The sequence below is a fragment of the Muntiacus reevesi genome, chromosome 3 (genome assembly GCF_963930625.1).
Source record: "Muntiacus reevesi chromosome 3, mMunRee1.1, whole genome shotgun sequence".
Lineage (NCBI taxonomy): Eukaryota > Metazoa > Chordata > Mammalia > Artiodactyla > Cervidae > Muntiacus > Muntiacus reevesi.
This window is the reverse complement of record NC_089251.1, coordinates 100,067,935-100,090,802: the sequence shown is the minus strand read 5'-3', so window position 1 is coordinate 100,090,802 and position 22,868 is coordinate 100,067,935. Positions and strand designations below refer to the sequence as shown.

At 44.1% G+C, this 22,868-nt stretch overlaps 1 protein-coding gene across 1 annotated transcript in view; it reads right to left on the bottom strand.

The window, feature by feature from the left end:
* The window catches only part of ACOXL (acyl-CoA oxidase like), a 346,768-nt gene that overhangs the window by 77,945 nt on the left and 245,955 nt on the right, over positions 1–22,868 (bottom strand). The window contains exon 14 of the mRNA XM_065928874.1: positions 21,024–21,135. Within this exon, the coding sequence (XP_065784946.1) occupies positions 21,024–21,135 (112 nt within the window). The remainder of the gene's footprint in view (positions 1–21,023; positions 21,136–22,868) is intronic.

Sequence of the window (22,868 nt, the reverse complement as noted above, 5' to 3'; positions counted from 1 at the left end):
TTAGAGGAATCTTATAATAGAAAGGCCATGGACTTTGGGGCTTGAGAAATAAAAATTGAAACTACAGCCCCATTACTATCTACTTTGAGTGGTGTGGACAAGTTATTTCACTTCTGAGACGTTTAAAAAATTTTTTAAGTCTGTCATATAGAGTGAAGTAAGTCAGAAAAACAAATATTTTAAACCTATATGTATATACATATATATATCAAATATCATATGTTAACACCCATACACACATATAAATATGGAATCTAGAAAAAACGGTTCTGATGGACATATTTGCAGGCTAGGAACAGAGACGAAGATTTAGAGAATAGACTTGTGGGCATGGAGAGGAAGGCGGGGCGGGGCGAATTGAGAGAGTCTCATTAACAGATATACACTACCATGTGTGAAACAGATAGCTAGCAGGAAGCTGTCAAATAGAACAGGAAGTTCGGCTCAGTGCTCTGTGATGACCTAGAAGGGGTGGGATGGGGGGTGGCGGGAGAGAGACCCAGGAGAGAGGGGACATATGTGTGATATAACTGATTCACATGTTGTGCAGCAGGAGCTAGCATCACACTGTAAAGCAATTATACTCCAATTTAAAACTGCAACATCAAGTTTTTTTTTTAATTTTATTTTATTAGTTGGAGGCTAATTATTTCACAACATTTCAGTGGGTTTTATCATACACTGACATGAATCAGCCATAGAGTTACACGTATTCCCCATCCCGATCCCCCCTCCCACCTCCCTCTCCACCCGACTCCTCTGGGTCCTCCCAGTGCACCAGGCCTGAGCACTCGTCTCATGCATCTCAGCTGGGCTAGTGATCTGTTTCACCATAGATAATATACATGCTGTTCTTTCGAAACATCCCACCCTCACCTTCTCCTATAGAGTTCAAAAGTCTGTTCTGTACGTCTGTGTCTCTTTTTCTGTTTTGCATATAGGGTTATCGTTACCATCTTTCTAAATTCCATATATACAACACCAAGTTTTTAAATTCAGATGTTATTGACAATAATATATTAGTTTCGGGTGTACAACATAATAATCTGATTTTTGTGCATACCTGACCACCACAGTAAGTCTAGTTAACATCTGTCACCACAGTGACGTTCTTTTTTTCTCGTGACGAAAGCACAGGGGCTACAGTTAATGACATAACTGCTTGTATATTTGAAAGTTGCTAAGAGAGTAGATCTTCCAAATTCTCCTCAAACTGTTTCCTGGCTACCTGTCATGTCTCTAGCATTGGCACTGGTAGTGGCCACGTCTGACCTGTGTGAGGAATAAACACAAAGATGGAAACTGGATTCGGGATGATTATGCTCCTTATTCATTTAGGGAGTATATTTTTCAGCTTTACTCTGTGTGAGATGGTCTTTCAGTCACTCTAATGAAGGAAATGGTGTGCTTTACTTGGTTTTTCAATCAGTGGGAAGTGAAGAAATAGAATTGGAAGAAAATAAGAAGGAAAAGGATAAACAGAAAAGAGAAAGGTGCCGAATCGCAGAGTTGGCAGTTAGAGTCCTGTCGGTGGAGTTTGGGGGCAGATGCTTATCTGACCAGAGCAGGGTGTGAAACTTGGCACTTCTGGGGTTTCTGTTTCTTCTTACCTTTGTTTGGAAAACCTAAGGGCTTGATATTTAAACTTTCAGCAATTTTCTATGCTCAGAGAAATAACACTCAAGTAGAAAGTTAGAATATCATTGGAAGAACTGCTGCTAAAGCTGAAGCTCCAGTACTTTGGCCACCTGATGCAAAGAGCCAACTCCTTGGAAAAGACCCTGATGCTGGGAAAGATTGAGGGCAGGAGGAGAAGGGGATGACAGAGGATGAGCTGGCTGGATGGCATCACCAACTCGACAGACATGAGTTTGAGCAAGCTCCAGGAGTTGGTGGTGGACAGGGAGGCCTGGCGTGCTGCAGTCCATGGGGTTGAAGAGTCAGACATGACTGAGCGACTGAACTGAACTTAGACTGTGTATCTGCTTCCCATTTTTCTTCAGCTCACACTCTGAGTCCTCTGGTTGGAAAGTCATCTGCCTCCCACTGCTTCCCGGTTCCTGCAGGGCCTGAAGGTCAGACTCCTTTGTAAAAACCCTCCTATAACAGAGTGTTTCGTGCTCCAGTGGAGAAGCTGGCACAGCAGAAAGCCTCTGCCCATGCATAATTTAGCATGACCACCTGGGGCAGCAGGCACAGCTCAGAGGACCCTGTCATGTATGCCTGGGGTCCCCACCCAACTGGGGCATCTCATGACAGTGGAGGGAGAGGAAAGCATCTGTCTTGCTCCCTGCATTGGTGTCACAATTACAGTGGAAAAGCCCGGTGGAGATAGGTGCTCCTCAAGCAACAGCCCACAGAGCATCTTTCGCAGAGGTGAGGACAAGAGCTGGCCAGACACTCATGGCCCAAAACTGCCCCATCACACTGCAGGGAAAAATGCCAAGAAATCTACACCAGAGCCTGGTGAACAGGCTCTCCTAAACATGCTTCAGCTGCCCCCACTGTCACACAGGAAGGAGAGAGGAAGGATCAAATATAACGCGGATGTGTCCAAATAGAATTGTGGGACACTTTTAGATTTTTTAAAGAGTAGTGGATAGAGGAAATTTTCATGAGCCTGATCAAGAACAAAGCAGAAACAGAAGACTGGCTGGACTACATGGAACCCTGCATGAAGAAGGCACATCAGATGGGAGAAGCTCACGGAGGGCCCTTTGCAAAACTGGCTACGGCTGAGCCCTTCCACCAGGATGTTGTGGTTTAGTCGCTAAGTCCTGTCTGACTCTTTGCAACCCTGTAGACTGTAGCCTGTCAGGCTCCTATGTCCATGGGATTTCCCAGGCAAGGATACTGACATGGGTTGCTAGTCTCTCCTCCAGGGAACCTTCCCGACCCAGGAATCGAATCTGCATCTCCTGCATTGGCAGGTGGGTTCTTTACCCATTGAGCCACCAGAGAAATCCCCAATAGGATGAGACAACAGTGAAAATCAAGTTCAAGTTAAGGAGAAAGGCCCCTGGCAGCCAATTGCTAAGTGCTTTTCCTTATATGTCAACCTCACGGTGCTGCTGCAAGACCCACTGGAGAAGGCTCAGTGCAACCACATCCTTACTGGCAAGTGGCCCTTGGCCCTCCACTTCCCAGATAGAAAGGTTGGCACGACTGTCCCCTACCCTCCACAACTCCCCCCAGGCCCCTCCCCCACTGAAGGACGGCACCCAGAATGTGGAACATGTTGACAGGAAGGCAGCTTCACGAGGGCAGATGCCCAGAAAAGAAACCGAGAAGCCTCTGGTCCCTTGAGTTAGTTGATGGGCGGGAAGCAATAAGCTGAAGCCACAGAAGTCCATACACCGAGGCAGGGTGGCCTCTGAACAGTATGCGGGGCATACTTCATCCCATGATTGGGTGGTCCAAGTGAGCAGACCAGAAGATCAAACTCTAGTTCAGCCTCTAAGTGTAGACTCAGTGCTGACTGCAGAATGTCATTGTCAGCAACTGTAACCCTGCTGATAACTGTAACCCAGCTTCAACACACAGAATTTTTACACTGACTTACTGCACAAAAACATGGTAGAACAACAGAAATCAACTATTTAATCCTCCAAAATTAAAATATCTTAACACGAGGTTTCATTAAAGATGGCATGGTTGGGACTTTCCTGGTGGTACAGTGGTTAAGACTCTGTGCTGACAATGCAGGGGGTGCAGGTTTGATCCCTGGTCGGGGAACTAAGACCCCATAATGCAGTGCAGAATGGCCGAAAGATTTTTTTTTTTAATGGCATGGTTGTTCTTTACTTCAAGCAGTAAACCTGCTATTGAAAACCTGTGCATAAATTAGCCTTCCCCATGGTGCTCAGTCGTGTTGACTCTTTGTGGCCCCGGGGCTATAGCCCACCGGGCTCCTCTGTCCATGGAATTTTTTAGGCATAAATTAGCCTTATGAAAGCAAATCCTTCTTAAAATGCACCAAGCAATAGACACTGTTTCAAGCCCTTAAGTTGCACTTGCTCACTCAGCCTTCAGAAGCCCTGGAGATAAGTATTATTGACATCTTTTACTGTCTTCATTTTGCAGGTGGAAAACCATGACACAAAAAGCTTGAGGAACTTGCCCAAGGTTGTGGACCTGGGTTGGGACTGTGCACCCAGTTTTAGAAGTCCACATTTCTAGTCACAGGATACACTGCCTCCCAACAGACTGATGGAGAATTAGCTCCCTGTCCCTCCCAAATACATAGTTTATAGAGATGTGTTGTCACACCTGGTCATGTTCGATGTGAACCACATCCCACACTTAAAGCCTCTAGGGGAAGTAAATGCTCATTTCCTAATAAGTCATCATACAGCTAAGATAGAGCTGAACTCATAAAGAGACCCCTGCTGCCTCATCTTTGGTGAATACCCATATCCATTCCCCCTTTTCTTTTCTAGAAACACCCCCAAACAGGTCAGGCAGCAATATAGCCAGTTAAAAACACTTACCTCGCTACAGGGGATCTATTAATAACACCTCAGCTAACATCATATGTGATAGTAAAAGACTTAAGTGTTTTCCCTCTGAATCAGGAAGAAGATGAGAACGTTCATACCTCCACTTCCATTCAACATTACTGCAGGTTCCAGCCAGGGCAATAAGGCAAGAAAAAGAAATTAAGGCCGAGAGTTTGGAAATAATAAGTAAGACTGTCTTCATTACAAAAAGATGTGATTTTTTTACATAGAAAATCCTAAGGAACATACAATAAAACTACTAGAATTAAGAAGTCAATTAAGCAAACTTATAAGATATAAGCCTTTGATACACAAATCAAAAGTGAAAGCAATAGTCAATCAGTTTTGTCTGACTCTTTGCGACCCCATGGACTGCAATCCGCCAGGCTCCTCCATCCATAGAATTCTCCAGGTAAGAATTCTGACAAGCGTAACCATTCCCTTCTCCAGCAGATTTTCCTGACCCAAGAATTGAACCGTCTGAGTCACCAGGGAAGCCCATACAAATCAAAGTCAACTGTATTTCTGTATTCTAGGAATGAATAATTGGAACTTGAAATTGAATCCACCTGCCAACACAGAAGACACAGGAGCTCTGAGTTGACTCTCTGGGTCAGGAAAGTCCCCTGGAGAAGGGAATGGCAGCCCACTCCAGTATTCTTGCCCAGAGAATCTCACGGACAGAGGAGCCTGGTCGGTTGCAGTCCATGGGGCAGCAAGAGTTGGACATGACTAAACCAGCATCTCCGCCCAGTTACATGGACGTCTTTCCTGTGCTTTCAGCGTAAGATCTCCTGCTGGCATTCAGCAGGTGTTCTGTGAGACCTGTTCCATGGGTAGAGCTGTTTCTGATGCATTTGTGGGTGGAGGTGAGGGCGGAGGTGGGCAGAGGTGAGGTCCATGTCCTTCAGCTCCACCATCTGATTAGACCCCCTGGGCTCCTGTCTCTGGCAGCATTGAAAACATTTCTACCTTTGTATTCACCTCCAAATCCATTTGCTGTGTCCTTTGAATTTGTTTTCCATGCTCAGGTTTAAATCTACCCTGTTCCTTTTTATTTTACTGTGGAGAGGTGGAATCAGTTCGGGGTGGGGGGCAGAGTCCAGTCCTGACCAATAACCATGCAGGCCTTTATAAGTTTGCTAAGCTTGGATATCAGATTCTATGAAACACTTTAGGTACCATATGTCTTAAATTATATCCATCCGATATGGAGAATAATACAACATGCAGTTATTTTAAAATTTTATAGAGAAGTAAAGTAGGTCAAACAATGATTTTTCCTTACTTTCTGCTTCTCCTGCTGTCCACAGAAGCCCACTGTCCTAGGCTTGTGAACCTTTGTCCAGGAGAAAGTAATCTTGCCCAGCAGATGAAAGTGAAACTGTCTGTCACTCAGTCATGTCGGATGCTTTGCGACCCCCTGGACTGTAGCCCACCAGGCTCCTCTGTCCATGGAATTCTCCAGGCAAGTATACTGGAGTGGGTTACCATTCCCATCTCCAGGGGATCTTCTCAACCCAGAGACCGAGCCCAGGTCTCCTACATTGCAGGCGGATTCTCTACCATCTGAGCCACCAGGGGAGAAGCCCAGTAGATGACCATCTGATAAGGTAATGGAAATGGTGCACCCCAAACCATACAGGATTTCTTCTCCTTCTCCTTTAGTTTCTCTTCTTTCCCTTCCCTCTAGTAGGTGGCACTTGTGGTCTGGCTTCCCCACACTTACCCACCTCCAGCACATGCTTACCTGGCCTCTCAGCCCTTTTGCTGCAGACTCTCCTCTGTAGCCCTTTGTAGCTCCCACTCAGAGGCTGGGGTCTCCCTGGGTCCCACCTACATTTCTCTCTGTGACTGAACCCTTGGTGTGGCCAGAGGACAAGTCTCCCTCCAGCATCTCCAAAGGCCAGTCCTCACCTAGTCAGCCCACGTCTCCACCTTCCCGTCTCTCCACCTGTTTGACTTTCTGTCTTGTCTTTCTATGTGTGAGCATGCATGTGTGTACGCGTGTTCTTAATACATTTTTCTGCCTTCCAGTATTTTTTTATGTCTATCTTTATTTCATTTCTCTGTATTTCTCTCTCAAGATGAGTTCTCCTTTCTCTCTCTCTTTTAAAAAAAATTTATTTATTTGGCTGCATTGGGTCTCAGTTACCCACGGCATGTGTGATTTTAGTTCCTCTCCTCGGGACTGAACCCACATCCCCTGGATTAGAAGGTGTATTCTCAGCCACTGGGCCACCAGGAAAGTCCCTCTTTCTCTCTTTTTGCAAACTGACTTCACCACTCTTCACTTGTCTATGTATTTTTAATGTTTCTGCAGCTTTCCGCCTTTCTGTATTTTCTTTATTTCTCTGGGTTTCTGTTCAGGTTTTCTTCCTCTCCTCTCCTCTCCTCTCCTATTTCTATGTCTGCATTTCTGTCTTTTTTCCTGCATTGTTCCATCTGTCTTTTCTCCTGTCTCCTCTTTCTTTCTTCTCTTATGTGTTTGCCCACTACCTTATTTCTTCCTTTTCTCTTTAGGCTCACTTCCAGATTAAGTCTGATTTCCTCTGTGTGGCTTTGGAGAGAGGACCCCTCTCCTGGCCACCAGCAACCTCTCCCTGAACTCTGCTCTCTCCCAAAGCCACCACTCTCTTATTGTATCGATGGGCAGGTGCTGGTTTGTCTGCCACTAGCAGCTCAAAGAAAGCAGGGTGGCTGGGTCCACCAGCTGTCAGCTCACTGGTGGCTTCCTGAACTGGGAATATGGGATTCTTTATACCATTACCCTAAGCTTTGAACCGGAGCTACAATTCCAGGAGAGCCAGATAAATACATCTCATCCAAGATCTTGCTACCCATGCAAAAAAAAATGATAAATGAGAAGGGACACAGGAGGGCACCCTTATGTCCACTGCTCCTGCTTGTAAATATTCTCCAGAAGTCCTAGAGAAGGCTGTGTCTTGGCTTTGGGGACCCGAGGGGAGGGGCTAGTTGTGGAATTCATGATGATCTCAGAGCTTGGGTCAGAGTTTGAACCCAGGGCCCTCCGCTTGACCACCCGTCCCACCCCAGAGACCCTTGCTGGGCACCAGTTGGGCACCAGAACCTCACTCCCTTCCCTCAGAGTTGGCAGGTGGCTGCAGTGCAAGACCAAGGTGGGTGGAGGAGCCCTCCTCTCAGGATATGAGCAGAGGGGGTGCAAGGCTAGGATTCCCAGGGGAACACACCATGAAAATGATGGCTAGTGTGATGCCACATAGAGGCCCAGCATCTTGGATCTTCCCAGCACACCCATGTGCCCCGTGGTGCTGGCCCTGGGTTTTACAGTGAGTCCCAGGAAAGTCCAGTAATGGGCTCTAGACCTGGAACGCAGATGTATCTGTCGGCCAGGGCACACCTCGTGCCCACTGTCAACAAAGCTTGTTCAGCACAGCTGTGTGACTGCAGACTTGCCCCCACCCTCCCCACCCTCACTGTCCACACAGGCACCTGCCCTCCAGACAGCCTGGGCCACAGCAGCAGAGACAGCATCCTCTTCTGCCGCACAGGGAGCAGGTTCTCCATTCAGTTCAGTTCAGTTCAGTCGCTCAGTCGTGTCCAACTCTTTGCGACCCATGAACTGCAGCATGTCAGGCCTCCCTGTCCATCACCAGCTCCCGGAGCTTACTCAAACTCATGTCCATTGAGCCAGTGATGCCATCCAGCCATCTCATCCTCTGTTGTCCCCTTCTCCTCTCACCTTAAATCTTTCCCAGCATCAGGATCTTTACAAATGAGTCAGTTCTTCGCATCAGGTGGCCAAAGTATTGGAGTTTCAGCTTCAGCATCAATCCTTCCAATGAATATTCAGGACTGATTTCCTTTAGGATGGACTGGTTGGATCTCCTTGCTGTCCAATGGACTCTCAAGAGTCTTCTCCAGCACCACAGTTCAAAAGCATCAATTCTTCAGCACTCAGCTTTCTTTATAGTCCAACTCTCAGATCCATACATGACCACTGGAAAAACCATAGCCTTGACTAGACGGAACTTTGTTGGCAAAGTAACACTAGCTTGCCTGCAAAGACACCTGTGCATGTGCATGTGCACACAGCTCCTCTCCATCCGGAACCATTCAGTCTCAGAACACATGCCTTTGCCCACTTCAGAGTGGTGTATGTACCCTTCTCTCTGCCTTCCCCACCCACTGCTCCCTCCGAGTTTCTCCCGAGAGCTCCCCTCCACGTCGTGGTCCCAGCGTGCACCTTCTGGTCTCCACCAAGCTTGCACACCCATTCACTGGAGCCCTTCTTGTCACACTGCTCTGTGTAGAGCAGGACTGAGACCTTCCTGGTACCCAGCAGAGTGGGCAGGGCCAGTGGGCAGTGAAAGACTCCCCTCTCACAGACAGGTGGTGGGAGTAGAGGTGGATTCCAGGCGAAGGCTAGGATACAGCTGGATGCAGAGGGCACAGAAAAAGCAGGAGGAAATTTCGTAGAGAGGAGTATAGGCAACCAAGACGTGTGGGGCTCCAGGCCAGGCTTCTCACTGCAGGGCAGTTCTGGAGACTGCAGCTTTGGGGGGATCTTCAAGCGTCTCTGCAGGTTCTTCTCTTACCGGTGCTGCCCTCCAGGCTCTGGTCTGGGTCCGGAAAGTACGAACAGGTCCCCAAGACAGAACCCTTTCCTAGCAAAGACCTGACTATTTTTGTCCAGGAGTGGGTATGGGGCAGGGGGGACACATGTGCTTGATCTGACCTGTTTCTGAATCTTTTCACCACTAAGCCTTGGCTGAAATTGTTAGAAGATGAAATCAATAGGCTCTTGGCAAAGGGCTCATATAATTGAATACATTACTTCCCAATTTCTCCTCCTTTTCCCTTTTTGTGTCAAATGAAGAGTCTGCATTTTATTACTGAGTCTTTCAGAACAGAAAACGAATATCAGATGATACAGCTTCTTTGGTCATTTAGCATACGTTTGAATACATGCCCCTGAAATTGATCTTGATCATTTCCAACAACGGATATGTCAATAAACAGATGGGTGATGCCTTCCTCCTTTCTTAGCAGTGTCCTCCTCTTGAAATTGCTTCTAACTGTTCCGGTGGAGGAGGAATAGAGGTGGGGGTAGGGGGTGGAAATCAGGAGACCGTAAATAGATTTTACAGGCACTGAAGTGTGCATTTGGAGTACCATCAGCTAGAAAGATCTTGTTTCAAGAACACGATATTTGCATTTAGCTGAAGACGATGTTATGGAACCTGACTGCCCTTGGTGACTGCCTAAAGCTGTCATAAGGCAGAATAATGTACATTTAATATGGGAAAGAAATCAGCCTTCAGGATCTTTGTTTCCTGATTCTCTGCAGCAGCTCAGCTGGTGCTTGGCCCATAAGACAGCTGAAGGAGGCGTTCTTGAGACTGTGTGGGAAAGGCCAGGGGTGAGGCACACAGAGGACTCACCCCATGGGGGTCTAGGGTGAACACGAGACTGGGAGGAAGAGCACAAACCCACTGCAGTTTGGACTCCACAGGGCTCTGTGCCTCAGTGGCCACCAGTGCCTTCGGGTCTCCCCCAGAAGCCCTGGGGGCACTCCTGACTCCACCTGCTGCGTTCTCTCCTTAAACTGGCCCAAGTCTCACCCCCCACCCCTCACGCTCATTGCCGTGCATGCTATGTTGCCTGTCATGTCCAACTCTGTGTGACCCAAAGGACTGCAGCCCTCTGCCACCCCTCCTAGCTCAGACTAGATCCCAACTTTTCTGGGGTGACGGTTTCTGTGGCCTTCCAAAGGGCCCTCCTCTCATCACTGAGTCCAGAATGATCTTCCTGACACCAATGTGCTCCGGCCACTTGCAGGGAAGGTAGAAGGTTCTAGACCCCATACTCAGGGTGTACAAGGCTCCCCGCAGTGAGGACCCACCACTGCAGTCACTCCACCACTGCAATCACCCCACTGCAGTTTCTGCTGGACAACGACGTGAGTCAGCTCATGGTACACATACATCCGCTCCCTCTTCAGCCTCACTGCAACCCCACCCCATCCCGCCTCTGCGTCGTCACAGTACTGAGATGAGCTCCCTGTGCTACACGGCGGCTTCCTGCTGGCTATCTGCTTCACACGTGGGAGTCTAGGTGTGTTCATCCCAATCTGCTTGGTACTTGAAAGAATGCTCAACATCAGTAATCATCAGGGAAATATAAATCGAAACCACTATGAGCTATCACCTCATACCTTTTAGAATAGCTAATCAAAAAACAAGAGATAAAAAGTGTTGATGAAGATGTGAAGAAAAGGGAATCCATGTGTACTGTTGGTGGCAATGTAAATTGGGACAGCCACCATGGAAAACAGTATGGCGGTTTCTAAAAAATTTAAAGCGGAACTACTATATAGATCCAACAACACTACTTCTGGGTATTTATCCGAAGGAAATGAAATCACTATCTTGAAGGGATACCTACACTCCTATGGTCATTGAAGCATATTTACACAAGCCAAGATATGGAAGGAATCTAAGTATTCACACACACACACACTGAAATAGCCATTCAGCATGAGAAGAAAGGAAATCCTGCCATTTGCAACCACATAGATAGACTCAGGTCATTATGATAAGTAAAATAAGTCACGCATAGAAAGACAAATAGTTTACAATCTCATTTATATGCAGAATCTAAAAAAGCTGAAGTTGGGACCTCCCTGGCAGTCCAGTGGTTAAGACTTCGTCTTCCAATCCGGGGGTGGGGTGGGGGAGATGGCAGTGCAGGTTTGATCCCTGGTTGGGGAACTAAGATCCCACATGCATCATAGCCAAAAAACCAACACAGAAAAGAGAAGCAATATTGTAACAAATTCAATAAAGACTAAAAATGATCCACATAAAAGAAAAAATCTTTAGATAAATAAAATTAAGAAGATGAAGTCACAGAGAGGGAGTAGAATGGTGGCTATCAGGGGTTGGGGGCGGGAGAAATTGACACATGTTGGTCAAGGGGAAAAATGTCTCATGACCTAAATAAAGTACGGCATGGTGACTACAGCTAACAATATTATACTATACACATATAAGGTGCTAGTAAGTAGATCTTCAATGTCTCACTCTCTACCAAAAATGTAACTGTGAGCTGATGAGTGTTAACTAACAGTAGTGTGCTAATCAGTATACAACATATACGAATCATCACATCGTACACCTTAAAGTTACACAGTGCTCTATGTCAATTACATCCAATGAAACTGGAGGAAAAATAACAGGAGAGACTCCAAAAAAGAAGCTGTTGTTCAGTATTCAGTCATTTACACCAAGTCAAACTCACCAGTAAATAGCATTCCATAAACTAGAAACACGTCATTTCTATGCTATGCTCTCCAACCATGAGTCCTGAGTTTGCTACATGTACCCGTGAATCTGCATGTCTCTCAGACTAAGCTCTGTCTTGTCCCGTGCCCTGTCTCGATGATTTGGCCCACTGTCCATGCCCGAGCCTTTCCTGCCACCTTGGCCAGGGACCTGCTTCCCATGGTCCAGACTTTCAGATGTCAAGATCTCTAGTAGAAGGTTCAGAATCTTCAGGGTACACGGCCTGACTTTGGGGCCAACCCTCAGTAGCTCACCTCCTGCCAGACTCCTTTAACCTTGCCCAGACCTTCCCTGTCATCTGTCACCATGTTCTGGATCCCATGCTGCTGGCTGGTCTGGGCGCCCACAACTGTGTTCTGGTATGCCACTGAAAACTCTCCAGCACAGAACTGACACTTGGTGAATGTTGCTGCCATTTGCCATTTCTTCTTTTCCGCAATTAGTGTATCAAGATTCAGTGGCTGAATCTTGGAAAGTTCTGAGTTTCCAGTTTCATATGAGAAAAGATGATGAGTGCCTGCAATGCAAGCAACCTGAACGCTGTGAGGCACCGCTTAGTTTGTGTCTTTACATATTTTAATTGAAGCATAAGAAGCATGCAGTCAGATGCATCAGTCTTAAGTTGACAGCTTGATGATTTCTTTATGTGTATGTACCCATGTAACCATCCATGCCAAGATAAAGAAATTTCCCAAACCCTGTACTGTACTCTCTTCCCAGTCCATATCACACCCTCTCACTCTCTGATCCACAGATCACCATTAACTAATTTCACCTCTTCTTGAATGAATGTCATATAAATGGAATCATACATTATTAACTTCTTTCCAGGCTTCTTTCACTACACATAACATCTGTAAAATTCACTTCTGTGGCTACATGTAACAGTAGTTTATCCCTTTTATTGCTGGATACAATTCTGTGGTATGAAGATATTACAGTTAGTTTACCTAATTTCATGCAGATGAACATTTGGGTTGTTTCCAGTTTGGGGCTATTACTGATACAGATGCTATAAACACTCTTGTAAAAGTCTTTCTGTGAGCAGAATTTCATTTCTCTTGGTATTTACACAAAAACCTAGGGGGGAAAGTGCTGGTTGTAGCGTAGCTGTGTATTTAACTTTATAAGGAACTGCCAAACTGTTTCTCAGATCAGTTATCACTATTTTACAGCAATGATCAAAGCTCCCCTTGCTCTATACTGTCACCATGATTGACTTACACCCTTTTAGTTTAACACACTGCAGTGGGTGTGTCGTGGTATTTCACTGTGGTTTTAATTTCAATTTCCCTGATGACTAATAAGACTGAGCAAAGTTTCATGTGCTCATTACTATTCTTTTATCTTCTTTTTTGAAATGTCTTTCAAGTCTCTTGTGTAATTTTTCTTAGATTGTGTCTTTTTGTTACTGGGTTAGAGAATGTCTTTATTTTGGATAAAAGTCTTTTGTCAGATACATGTGTTGCAAATAATTTTTCCAAGGTTATGGCTTGTCTTTTTGCTTTCTTACTGATGTCTTTTGGAGAGCAATTTTTTAAATTTAAAATTTTTAAATCTAGTCAATATTTAATTGAATGGTTAGTGCTTTTTATCTTTTTCACTAAAAAGTCTTAGTCTGCACCAACTCCAAAGAAATAGTCTCATGTTTTCTTCTAAAAGTTTTAAGTTTTCACTTTAAGTCTATGGTCAATTTCAAGTTAATTTTTCTGTGTTATATGAGGAATAGATTTTTTTCCATTTGAATATTTAGCTGTTTGTCACACAATTTGCTGAAATTTTTTTTCATCATTTAATTCCCTTTGTACCTTTGTAAAAAATCAAGTGAACATATATTTGTGAGTCAATTTTCTGGACTTTATACTGTTTCATTGATCTGTTTGTTTATCGTTATACCAAATCCATACTCTCTGGGTAATTGCAGCACAAACATAAACTCTGAAATCAGGTACTACAAGGCTTCCACATTTCTTCAACTTTTTTCAGTTATTTTGGCTATTTCAGATTATTTGTATTTCCATATGAATTGCCAAATCCTCTTGTGAGTTTCTACAAAAATGTCTGCCGCTGCAAATCTGATTGAGATGGAGTCAGATCTACAGACCCATTTAAGGAGAATGAGCATCACAGCGATGCTGGGTCTTTCCACGCACAGATACGATGTACTTTTCTACCCATTTAAGTTCCCTTTAATTACCTTCCGCAATGCTTTATAGTTTTCTATGTATAGATCTTGCACTACTTGAATTTTTGTTGCAAAATATATTCCTAAGAATTTCATGTTTTCTAATGATGTAAATTTAATTTAATTTTACATTGTGTCTTCTAATTATTTATTGATAGTGTATAAAAGTAAATTTATTTTGGATATTGAGTTTGTATCTTGTTACGTGTAGTGATTTGCTATTAACAGCTGTGTTGCAAATAAATAACATAATCTCACTGAAGGAGAAGGAAAAAAACATATTGAAGTAAATTTGGGAAATACTACTTTTTTAGATACTGTAAGCTACATTCACAAAGAAATACTGTGTTCTAGTTGTAAATGTGTTTCTCACAGAGAGACAGACTAGCAATTCTGAAACTACTTAATGTGTATACTAGGGAAGATCAAATAAATAAACATAGTAGACAGTCAAAGCCAGATTTCTCACTTTCTCAGAGAAAGACATTACAAATAGGAAAAAGGGAAGGCTTGTGGTTTGGGATTGGAATCAGAACTACCAGTAAAAACTCGTGGTTTCTAACGTAAGTACGTACAAATCTGTGTGAGAATGTGTGAGCAAACCTATATCTATTTTCTAGCTCAGAACAAGCCTAGAAATAGTGACATTCCAGCAGCAAATTAGCATACTCAGCAACCAGATACTGGTTTTAAATGCTATTCTCCAATAAAAGGACCAGGGACTCTTGGAGAAATGGTTGATTACAGGGTGGGCAGAGAAAATGAAAGATAAGCCTATGACATTTTGTGGTACCCTAAGTACAGAAGTGCTAAAAAAAAAATCATGGGGACATAACAAACAGACATTTGGGTTAGCTAACGTGAAAGGAGCTTTCAGTGGCCAAAGTGGAAACAATCTGAGCAAGAAAATAAAATATGTTAGAATTGGATGTGGCCCAAATATAGAATATCCATTAATCTGAACTGATATAAATAATAATGGATTGAATAAATAAATAATCGGTGGAAAAGGGACAGCTCTTCTTTCTAATAAAGGAACGTAGCCAGAATGAGGGAAATTGAATGTCCCCACTAGTAAACATCACAGGGGGCTTCCTAGGTGGTGCCAGAGGTGAAGAACGTGCCTGACGATGCAGGAGACATAAGAGACATTTGATCCGTGGGTACGGAAGATCCCCTGGAGAAGGAAATGGCACCCCACTGCAGTATTCTTGCCCGGAGAATCCCATGGACGGGGAGCCTGGTGGGCTGCAGTCCATGAGATCGCAGGGTCAGATGTGACTGAGCACGCAGGCACACACGCACAGAACAAGAGAAAGGAAAGCGTCACAGAGCAGAAGCGTTTCCTGTGACCAGAAACAACCAAGACGGAAGTGCCGGTCTTCACAGGAGGCAGGCACGGGCAGCCCCGGGTCTTCCTGTCTGCCCACTCCGGGCTCTCGCCAGACCAGCATCTGCCCTCCTCAGCATCATGTTCAGCTTACTGTGCCATGGAAGTCAGTCCCTCGAGAGTTGCAGGGGTGTAAGCCTTACCTCTCACTGAGAAGTGGGAACACATTCCCCATTAAAGGAATTTCAGCCCCAGTCAGCAGAAGAGCCTCACTTTTGTACAAGGTGACTATCGCCCAGGCAGCACCCAGTGCTCAAGGACACAAAGACTGTCCGTCAGCTGGCCCTGGGGTCTGGCTCATCCTCCCAGCCCAACTAAACCACAGGAGTTAGAAGACACAAGATCAACGCAGACCAGTGACTCAGGAAATTTAGTTTCTAATCCTGTTTCCTGTCTTTGATGATCTGCCTCTGGAACAAAGCTCTCGGCATTTCTGTACCACGAGATTTTTCGTAAAACATCTGCTCTTCAGGCTGCCCTGTTGGCTTTTAAAATGGTAACAAACAGAACCCAGCGGCTGTCACTCTCTATTTCCTGTCTCTGCTCTGAAACTCCCAGAGAAGTACAAGCAAAGAAGATCAGACTTTCTTTCTGGGTTCAGCAACCATGGTGGCTCTGATGATAAAGAATCTGTCTGCCATGCGGGAGATCTGGGTTTGATCCCTGGGTGGGGAAGATCCACTGGAGAAGGTCATGGCAACCCACTTCAGAATTCTTGTCTGGGAAATCTAATGGACAGAAGACCCTGGTGGCTACAAGTCCATAGGATCACAAAGAGTTAGACACAGCTGAGTGAGTAACACTTTACTTTTTTGGTGACAGTGGTATTTTCCAGCTCCTCTCTGATTTATCAGCTATCCCTGGATCCTCCCTGATTTATCAGATATCACTGAGCCCACCTGCCAACGAAGAATCCGCCTGCCAGGAGAGGTGGTTCGGTCCCTGGGTCGGGAAGATCCTCTGGAGAAGGGCATGGCAACCCTCTCCAGTATTCTTGCCTGGAGAATTCCATGGACTGAGGAGCCTGACAGGCTATAGAGTCCATACGGGGTGGCAAAGAGTCAGACATGACTAAGCGACTAACACTGGATGAAGTTCCTGAAGACCTGTGGCTGAGGAGACTGTGGCAGCTTGACCTCCAGCACACGCCATGGGTGGGCCATCCAATCACCGACACGGACAGCTTGCATTTTCCACAGACAGAAACTCAGACAAGGTTCTAAACGCCAACCTTGTGACCTGGGCAAAGAACCTGTTAGTCTAAAAGTATAACAAATAGTTGGCATCACCTATTAGAAAGATAGCCTTCAGTGGCACTATGATTTCATTATATTTTGAAGATCTAAAGAACGTTAAAGTCACACACACACAGAGCAGTCAGGTTGCACCAACCACAACAATAAAAACAGTGGGTGACGTCAGAAAGCTCTAGGGACCCCCCAGGCGGTCCAGTGACGGAGACTCCATGCTCCCAATGCAGGGTTCCATCCCTGGTCAAGGAACGAGATCCCACATGCCACAACTAAGAGTTCATACGCTGCAACTAAAGGCCCCGTGCGCTGCAACAGAGACCTGGCGCAGCTGAATAAATAAATGAATGAAATACACAGAAAGGTCTACAAAGTTACATCACTCGAAACCTTATTTCAAACCCCCAAAACTCTTTTCCAACAAAATCTCAAATTCCAAATAAGGAAAAATAACTTAGGGTAGTTGTTCCCAACTTAGATGACAGCCCCTGGATTTTGAGGATGATTCATGGTCTTTACTTGATGATACCAACCACTTCTCTTTTCCTTTTGACTCAGCCTTGCAGTGGGAAGGAGGGCATCATAAATCAGATTTTTAAAATCACTCATTCCTAGCTGATTTCCACACACTCTGAAATGGAAAAACTGCCAGTGCAGTAGAGGAGTATTACAGGTGATGACAGAAGGATTAACCCACTGGTTAACCAGAAGGATTCTCATCCCACCTGAATTACCATCCCTCTACCTGCCCAATTTTTGTTATAAACATATGAAATTCAGCAGTCATCTGTTATACATACTGATCACTGAGGGTATGCATTTGTCTCCTTTAGGTTTTTCTTTTATGAAATGTCTGAAAGTGTTAGCCGTTCAGTCGATTCCGACTCTTTGCAACCCCATGGACTGTAGCCCACCAGGCTCCTCTGTCCATGGGATTCTCCAGGCAAGAATACTGGAGTGGGTCGCCATGCCTTCCTCCAGAGGCTCTTCCCAACCAGGGATTGAATCTGGGTCTCCTGCACTGCAGGCAGACTCTTTACCAGCTGAGCCAGCAGGGAGCCCACAGAATGGAAGAAGCCCTTAATAAACCATTCTCAAGGTGACAAGTTTATTGTCTTCTCCCTGCCCCACTAACGGGGAAATGATGCAGTGACCTCGATGAACAATGCTTGCAAGGTGATTTTAGAAAACTGGAGGAGTGGGGCTTCCAAGGGGAGCTCTGGAGCTGGGCTCCCTCCACGGTTACCAGAGCACAGAAGGACACTGCCTGGGCCCATTTGGAGCTAAATTCTGGCTGCACCAAGGAAGGAAAGAAATGATCAGAGGGTAGGTCTCTCTTTTTTTTAATTAGAGCAAAATTACTTAACAATACTGATACATCAACATGAATCGGCCATAGGTATGTATATGTCCCCTCCATGTCCCTCCCCATCCCACCCCTCTAGGTTGTGACAGAGCACCAGCTTTGGGTCCCCTTCACTGACAGGTCTTTTGGGAGGACCCGGGGTCTTGACTCCCTAACTCTGACTGTGAACTACGAACCCTCAGCACTCATCCCAGACTAAGAGGGAGATGGATTGTCTAATGTGTGTGGGCCAAGGGTCTCCAAAATAAAATGTGCATTTGAGGAAAACTAAGGTGGGTCAGTGGTAAAGAATCCACCTGCCCATGCAGGAAATGCAGGAGACATGGGCTCAATCCTTGGGTCAGAAAGATCCCCTGGAGAAGAAGATGGCAACCCATTCCAGTATGCTTTCCTGCCTGGGAAACCCATGGTCAGAAGAGCTGGGCAGGCTAAGGTCCACAGCATCACAAAAGAGTTGGACATGACTTAGTGACTAAACAACAACAACAACTATGTTGTTTATTTAACTCTACTAATAATAAAATAAAATATATAAAACTATCCAACTCTGTTTAACTAACTATTTCAAAACACATAATTATTAGTTGGCTGATCCACAGGGACCACCAATTCTTTTATAGATGCTTAAAATGTTTTAAATTTTTTAATTGGAGGATAATTGCTTTACAACATTGTGTTTGCATCAGGTGACCAAAGTATTGGAGTTTCAGCTTCAACATCAATCCTTCCAATGAACACCCAGGACTGATCTCCTTTAGGATGGACTGGTTGGATCTCCTTGCTGTCCAAGGGACTCTCAGGAATCTTCTCCAACACCACAGTTCAAAAGCATCAATTCTTCGTTGTTCAGCTTTCTTCACAGTCCAACTCTCACATCCATACATGATTATGGGAAAAACCATAGCCTTGACTAGACGGACCTTTGTTGACAAAGTAATGTCTCTGCTTTTTAATATGCTGTCTAGGTTGGTCATAACTTTCCTTCCAAGGAGTAAGCATCTTTTAATTTCATGGCTGCAATCATCATCTGCAGTGATTTTGGAGCCCAGAAAAATAGTCAGTCACTGTTTCCCCTTCTATTTCCCATGAAGTGATGGGACCGGATGCCGTGATCTTAGTTTTCTGAATGTTCAGCTTTAAGTCAACTTTTTCACTCTCCTCTTTCACTTTCCTCAAGAGGCTCTTTAATTCTTCTTCACTTTCTGCCATAAGGGTGGTGTCATCTGCATATCTGAGGTTATTGATATTTCTCCCGGCAATCTTGATTCCAGCTTGTGCTTCTTCCAGCCCAGCATTTCTCATGATGTACTCTGCATATAATACTCATGGATTAAATCTGGCTTGGAATGGTATGCTTAGATCATGAGGTTTCCTCTTTCTAGGAGGAAGTCTTAGTCCATTTGGAGCTGGTGAATAAGAATTGAAGCTAGTCTTGTCTTTTTTTAATTTATTGATAAACTATTATTTTCTGTCTGGTTGCTTAAATGATATTCTCTTCACTATAGAACTGCAAGCTATCCTCAGGTATGGGTATTTTTTTCCACTAAAATTTTGATTTATTTTTACACTAGGGAAAATACTTTTCTTCTGTGTTGATTATTATATCTGCTCCTTTGTTCCAGAATTTTCAGGAATATTTCTTCTCTGTAGGTTGCATTTTGACTATTTTCACTCTGTTGAGTATCATCTCCTGATCTTTATCCTCTACTTCTACAGTCTTGGAAAGCTCATTCATAGGTTACATTTTCTCCATTGTTCTGCTCACTAGTGCCTCTAGAGTGTCTTGATGGCATCCTCCTCTTATTTTGGCTGGCACCATGTTTGATAAGGGCAGGGAATGTGGAGTGACTTAAACCCACCTGAATATGCCCTTGGCATCTGCCAGGGCTTCACCTCAGACCCACACCCGGAGGATGGACCAATTTGCACAAACTTGGTCCAGCTCCCAGTGGGCACTCATCAGTCTGTCTTGTTCCCTGAGTGGATCTGGACCACTTCTGCTCCAGGGCTCCTCTGCTGAAGAGCACTTCCTAAGAGAATACCCATCCCCCAATGTGGCATGCATCCTCCTCCCACTCTGTGTTGTCTTTGGTGATGTTGTCCTGGGAGATGTGATCTTGGTATTCATATTAAAAGAGACGAACTGAAGCTGCGGGGAAGTTTCATGGGAACCAGTTCTGGTCCTCTTGGAACCTAATTCCTTTGCAGAGGGAGAGCAGAGGTCTGATTTCAGGTTACGGTAGTCCTGAGTCTCTAAATCTGGGCAGAAAGTAGATAAAGCCTTCTCTTAGGGTCTTCTTGTCTATTCCATGTTGGAATTAGGAGATGAAACAGATATTGCTGGGGTGGGGGTAGGGGTTTCCTCCAGTAACTCCATTGGCACCACACTTGGTGGAAACTAACTCTAGATTTCTATCAACGCTGATGCAAGGTTTTATGTTTTTTCAGAACATCATGGGCACTTTAGTAGGAAATAGAGTGCATCTCAGGTGAACCCAATGGTTAATTTCCACATGTGCCTGATGCATTTTCCCCCTCCCCCCTGAAAATAATGTTATTACAGACAGACAATGATGCTTCAGTTTCAGTAAGGGTTAAAAATCACTCTACTCATCAACTCCCATTCTAAAGATGACACACAGTAGCATCAGGGCCCCCACAGTAAGCAATGCTGTCATGCAAAACGGCTTATAGAAATTCTAGCCGTTTCCAGAAGCTTGTAATTATTGCTGCATGTGTGCTAAGTCACTTCAGTTGTGCCCGACTTGCTGACTCATCCTCTATTACATTTGGCAGGGATGGGAAGATCCCTTGGAGAAGGGAATCGCTCCCCACTCCAGTATTCTTGCCTGGGAAATCCCATGGACAGAGGAGTCTGGCGGGCCACAGTCCATTGGGTCACAAAGAGTCGGACCCGACTGAGGGACTAACACTTTCACCAGCAAGAATATGCCTTACGAACATGTCAAAAGGAAAAATAGTAATATAACACAATGTATCTTTACCTTATAATAAATTCGGGCCACCAAACTCCGCTGAAGAATCCTTTCACGAAAATGCACTGCTTTCAAAAGAAAGGTGAGATTACCAACTGTGTCCGTGTTAAATGCCAGGAAACTGGAAAAAAAAAGCACAGTGACCATCATTATTATTTTGTCATCACCAGAGTATTTCAATTTGAAAGAAATAGATGGGATTTGTTTTTTCAAAAAGAATTTCTTCCCAACAGAGAGTGTGAGTACACATAATTATCTCCTTGATCTGTCACTTGCTGTATTTTGTGCCTTTTATTAGTAATTTTGTCAATGAATGCCTGGATCAAGTTATTCTACGTGGTCATCCTTTCGATGTAAAGATAAGATGGATGAAACTGGAGCCTATTATACAGAGTGAAGTAAGCCAGAAAGGAAAACACCAATAGAGTATACTAACGCATATATATGGAATTTAGAAAGATGGTATTTAGAAAGATAACCCTATATGCGAGACAGCAAAAGAGACACAGATGTATGGAACAGTCTTTTGGACTCTGTGGGAGAGAGTGAGGGTGGGATGACTTGGGAGAATAGCACTGAAACATGTATATTATCATATGTGAAACAGATCGGCAGTGCAGGTTCCATGCATGAGACAGGGTGCTCGAGGCTGGTGCACTGGGATGACCCTGAGGAATGGGATGAGGAGGGAGGTGGGAGGGGGGTTCAGGATGGGGAACACATGTACACCCATGGCAGATTCATGTCAATGTATGGCAAAACCACTATAATACTGTAAAGTAATTAGCCTCCAATTAAAATAAATAAATTTATTTAAAAAAATAAAGATAATTTGGTTTACTGCTTTTTCCACTTAGTATTTTTTAAATCTTTTGTTTTTTAATTTAACCTTTTATTTTGGCCACACCTCACTACATGTGGGATCTTAGTTCTCCAATCAGGGATTAAACCCTTGCCTCCTGCATTGGTAGCACAGAGTAATAACCATTGGACCATCAGGGAAATCCCTAAAAGATATATTTTAATTGAAGCATAGTTGATGTATAATAGTATATATTACAGTTATCCAGTATAATGCTTCACAATTTTTAAAGGTTATACTCCATTTACAGTTATTATAAATGGGCTTCCCAGGTGGAAAAAGTTCTCAGTTCCTCATAAACTAAACACACATAACCTATGACTCAGCCATTCCATTCTTACTATTTGCCTTAGAAAAATAAAACAAATTCATGAAAACACTTGTATACAAATGTATTCACAGAAGTTCTACTCAGAGGAGTGAAAAATTAACATCCCAGGTGTCTCTCTGTCAAGAGAAAGGAAAATAATATGAACAATTACACACCAATAAAACTGACAACCCAGACAAAATAAATAAGTTCCTAGAAACATATCATCTTTGAAGACCAAATGAAGAAGAAATAGAAAATATGAGCTGAGTAATTACTTGCAATAAAATTGAATCATTAAAAAAAGTAAAGATCTCCCAATAAATAAAAGTCCAGGGCCAGATGGCATCATGGGTGAACTCTACCAAACATCTGAAGAAGTAACACCTATCTTTCTCAAACTATCCCAAAAAAATTAAAGAAAAAAGAAAACTTCTGAACTCATTCTAGAATGCCAGAATTAGCCTGATACCAAAGTCAATAAAGATATCACACACAAAAAGAAAGTTACAGACTGATGAACATAGATCCAAAAATTCTCAATAAAATATTAAGAAAATAAAACAAAACAATACACCAAAAAGATCATACACCATGATCAAGTGGGATTTATCCCAGGAATGCAAGGATGGTTCAACATCCACAAACCAGTGTGATTCACCACAGTAACAAACTGAAGAAT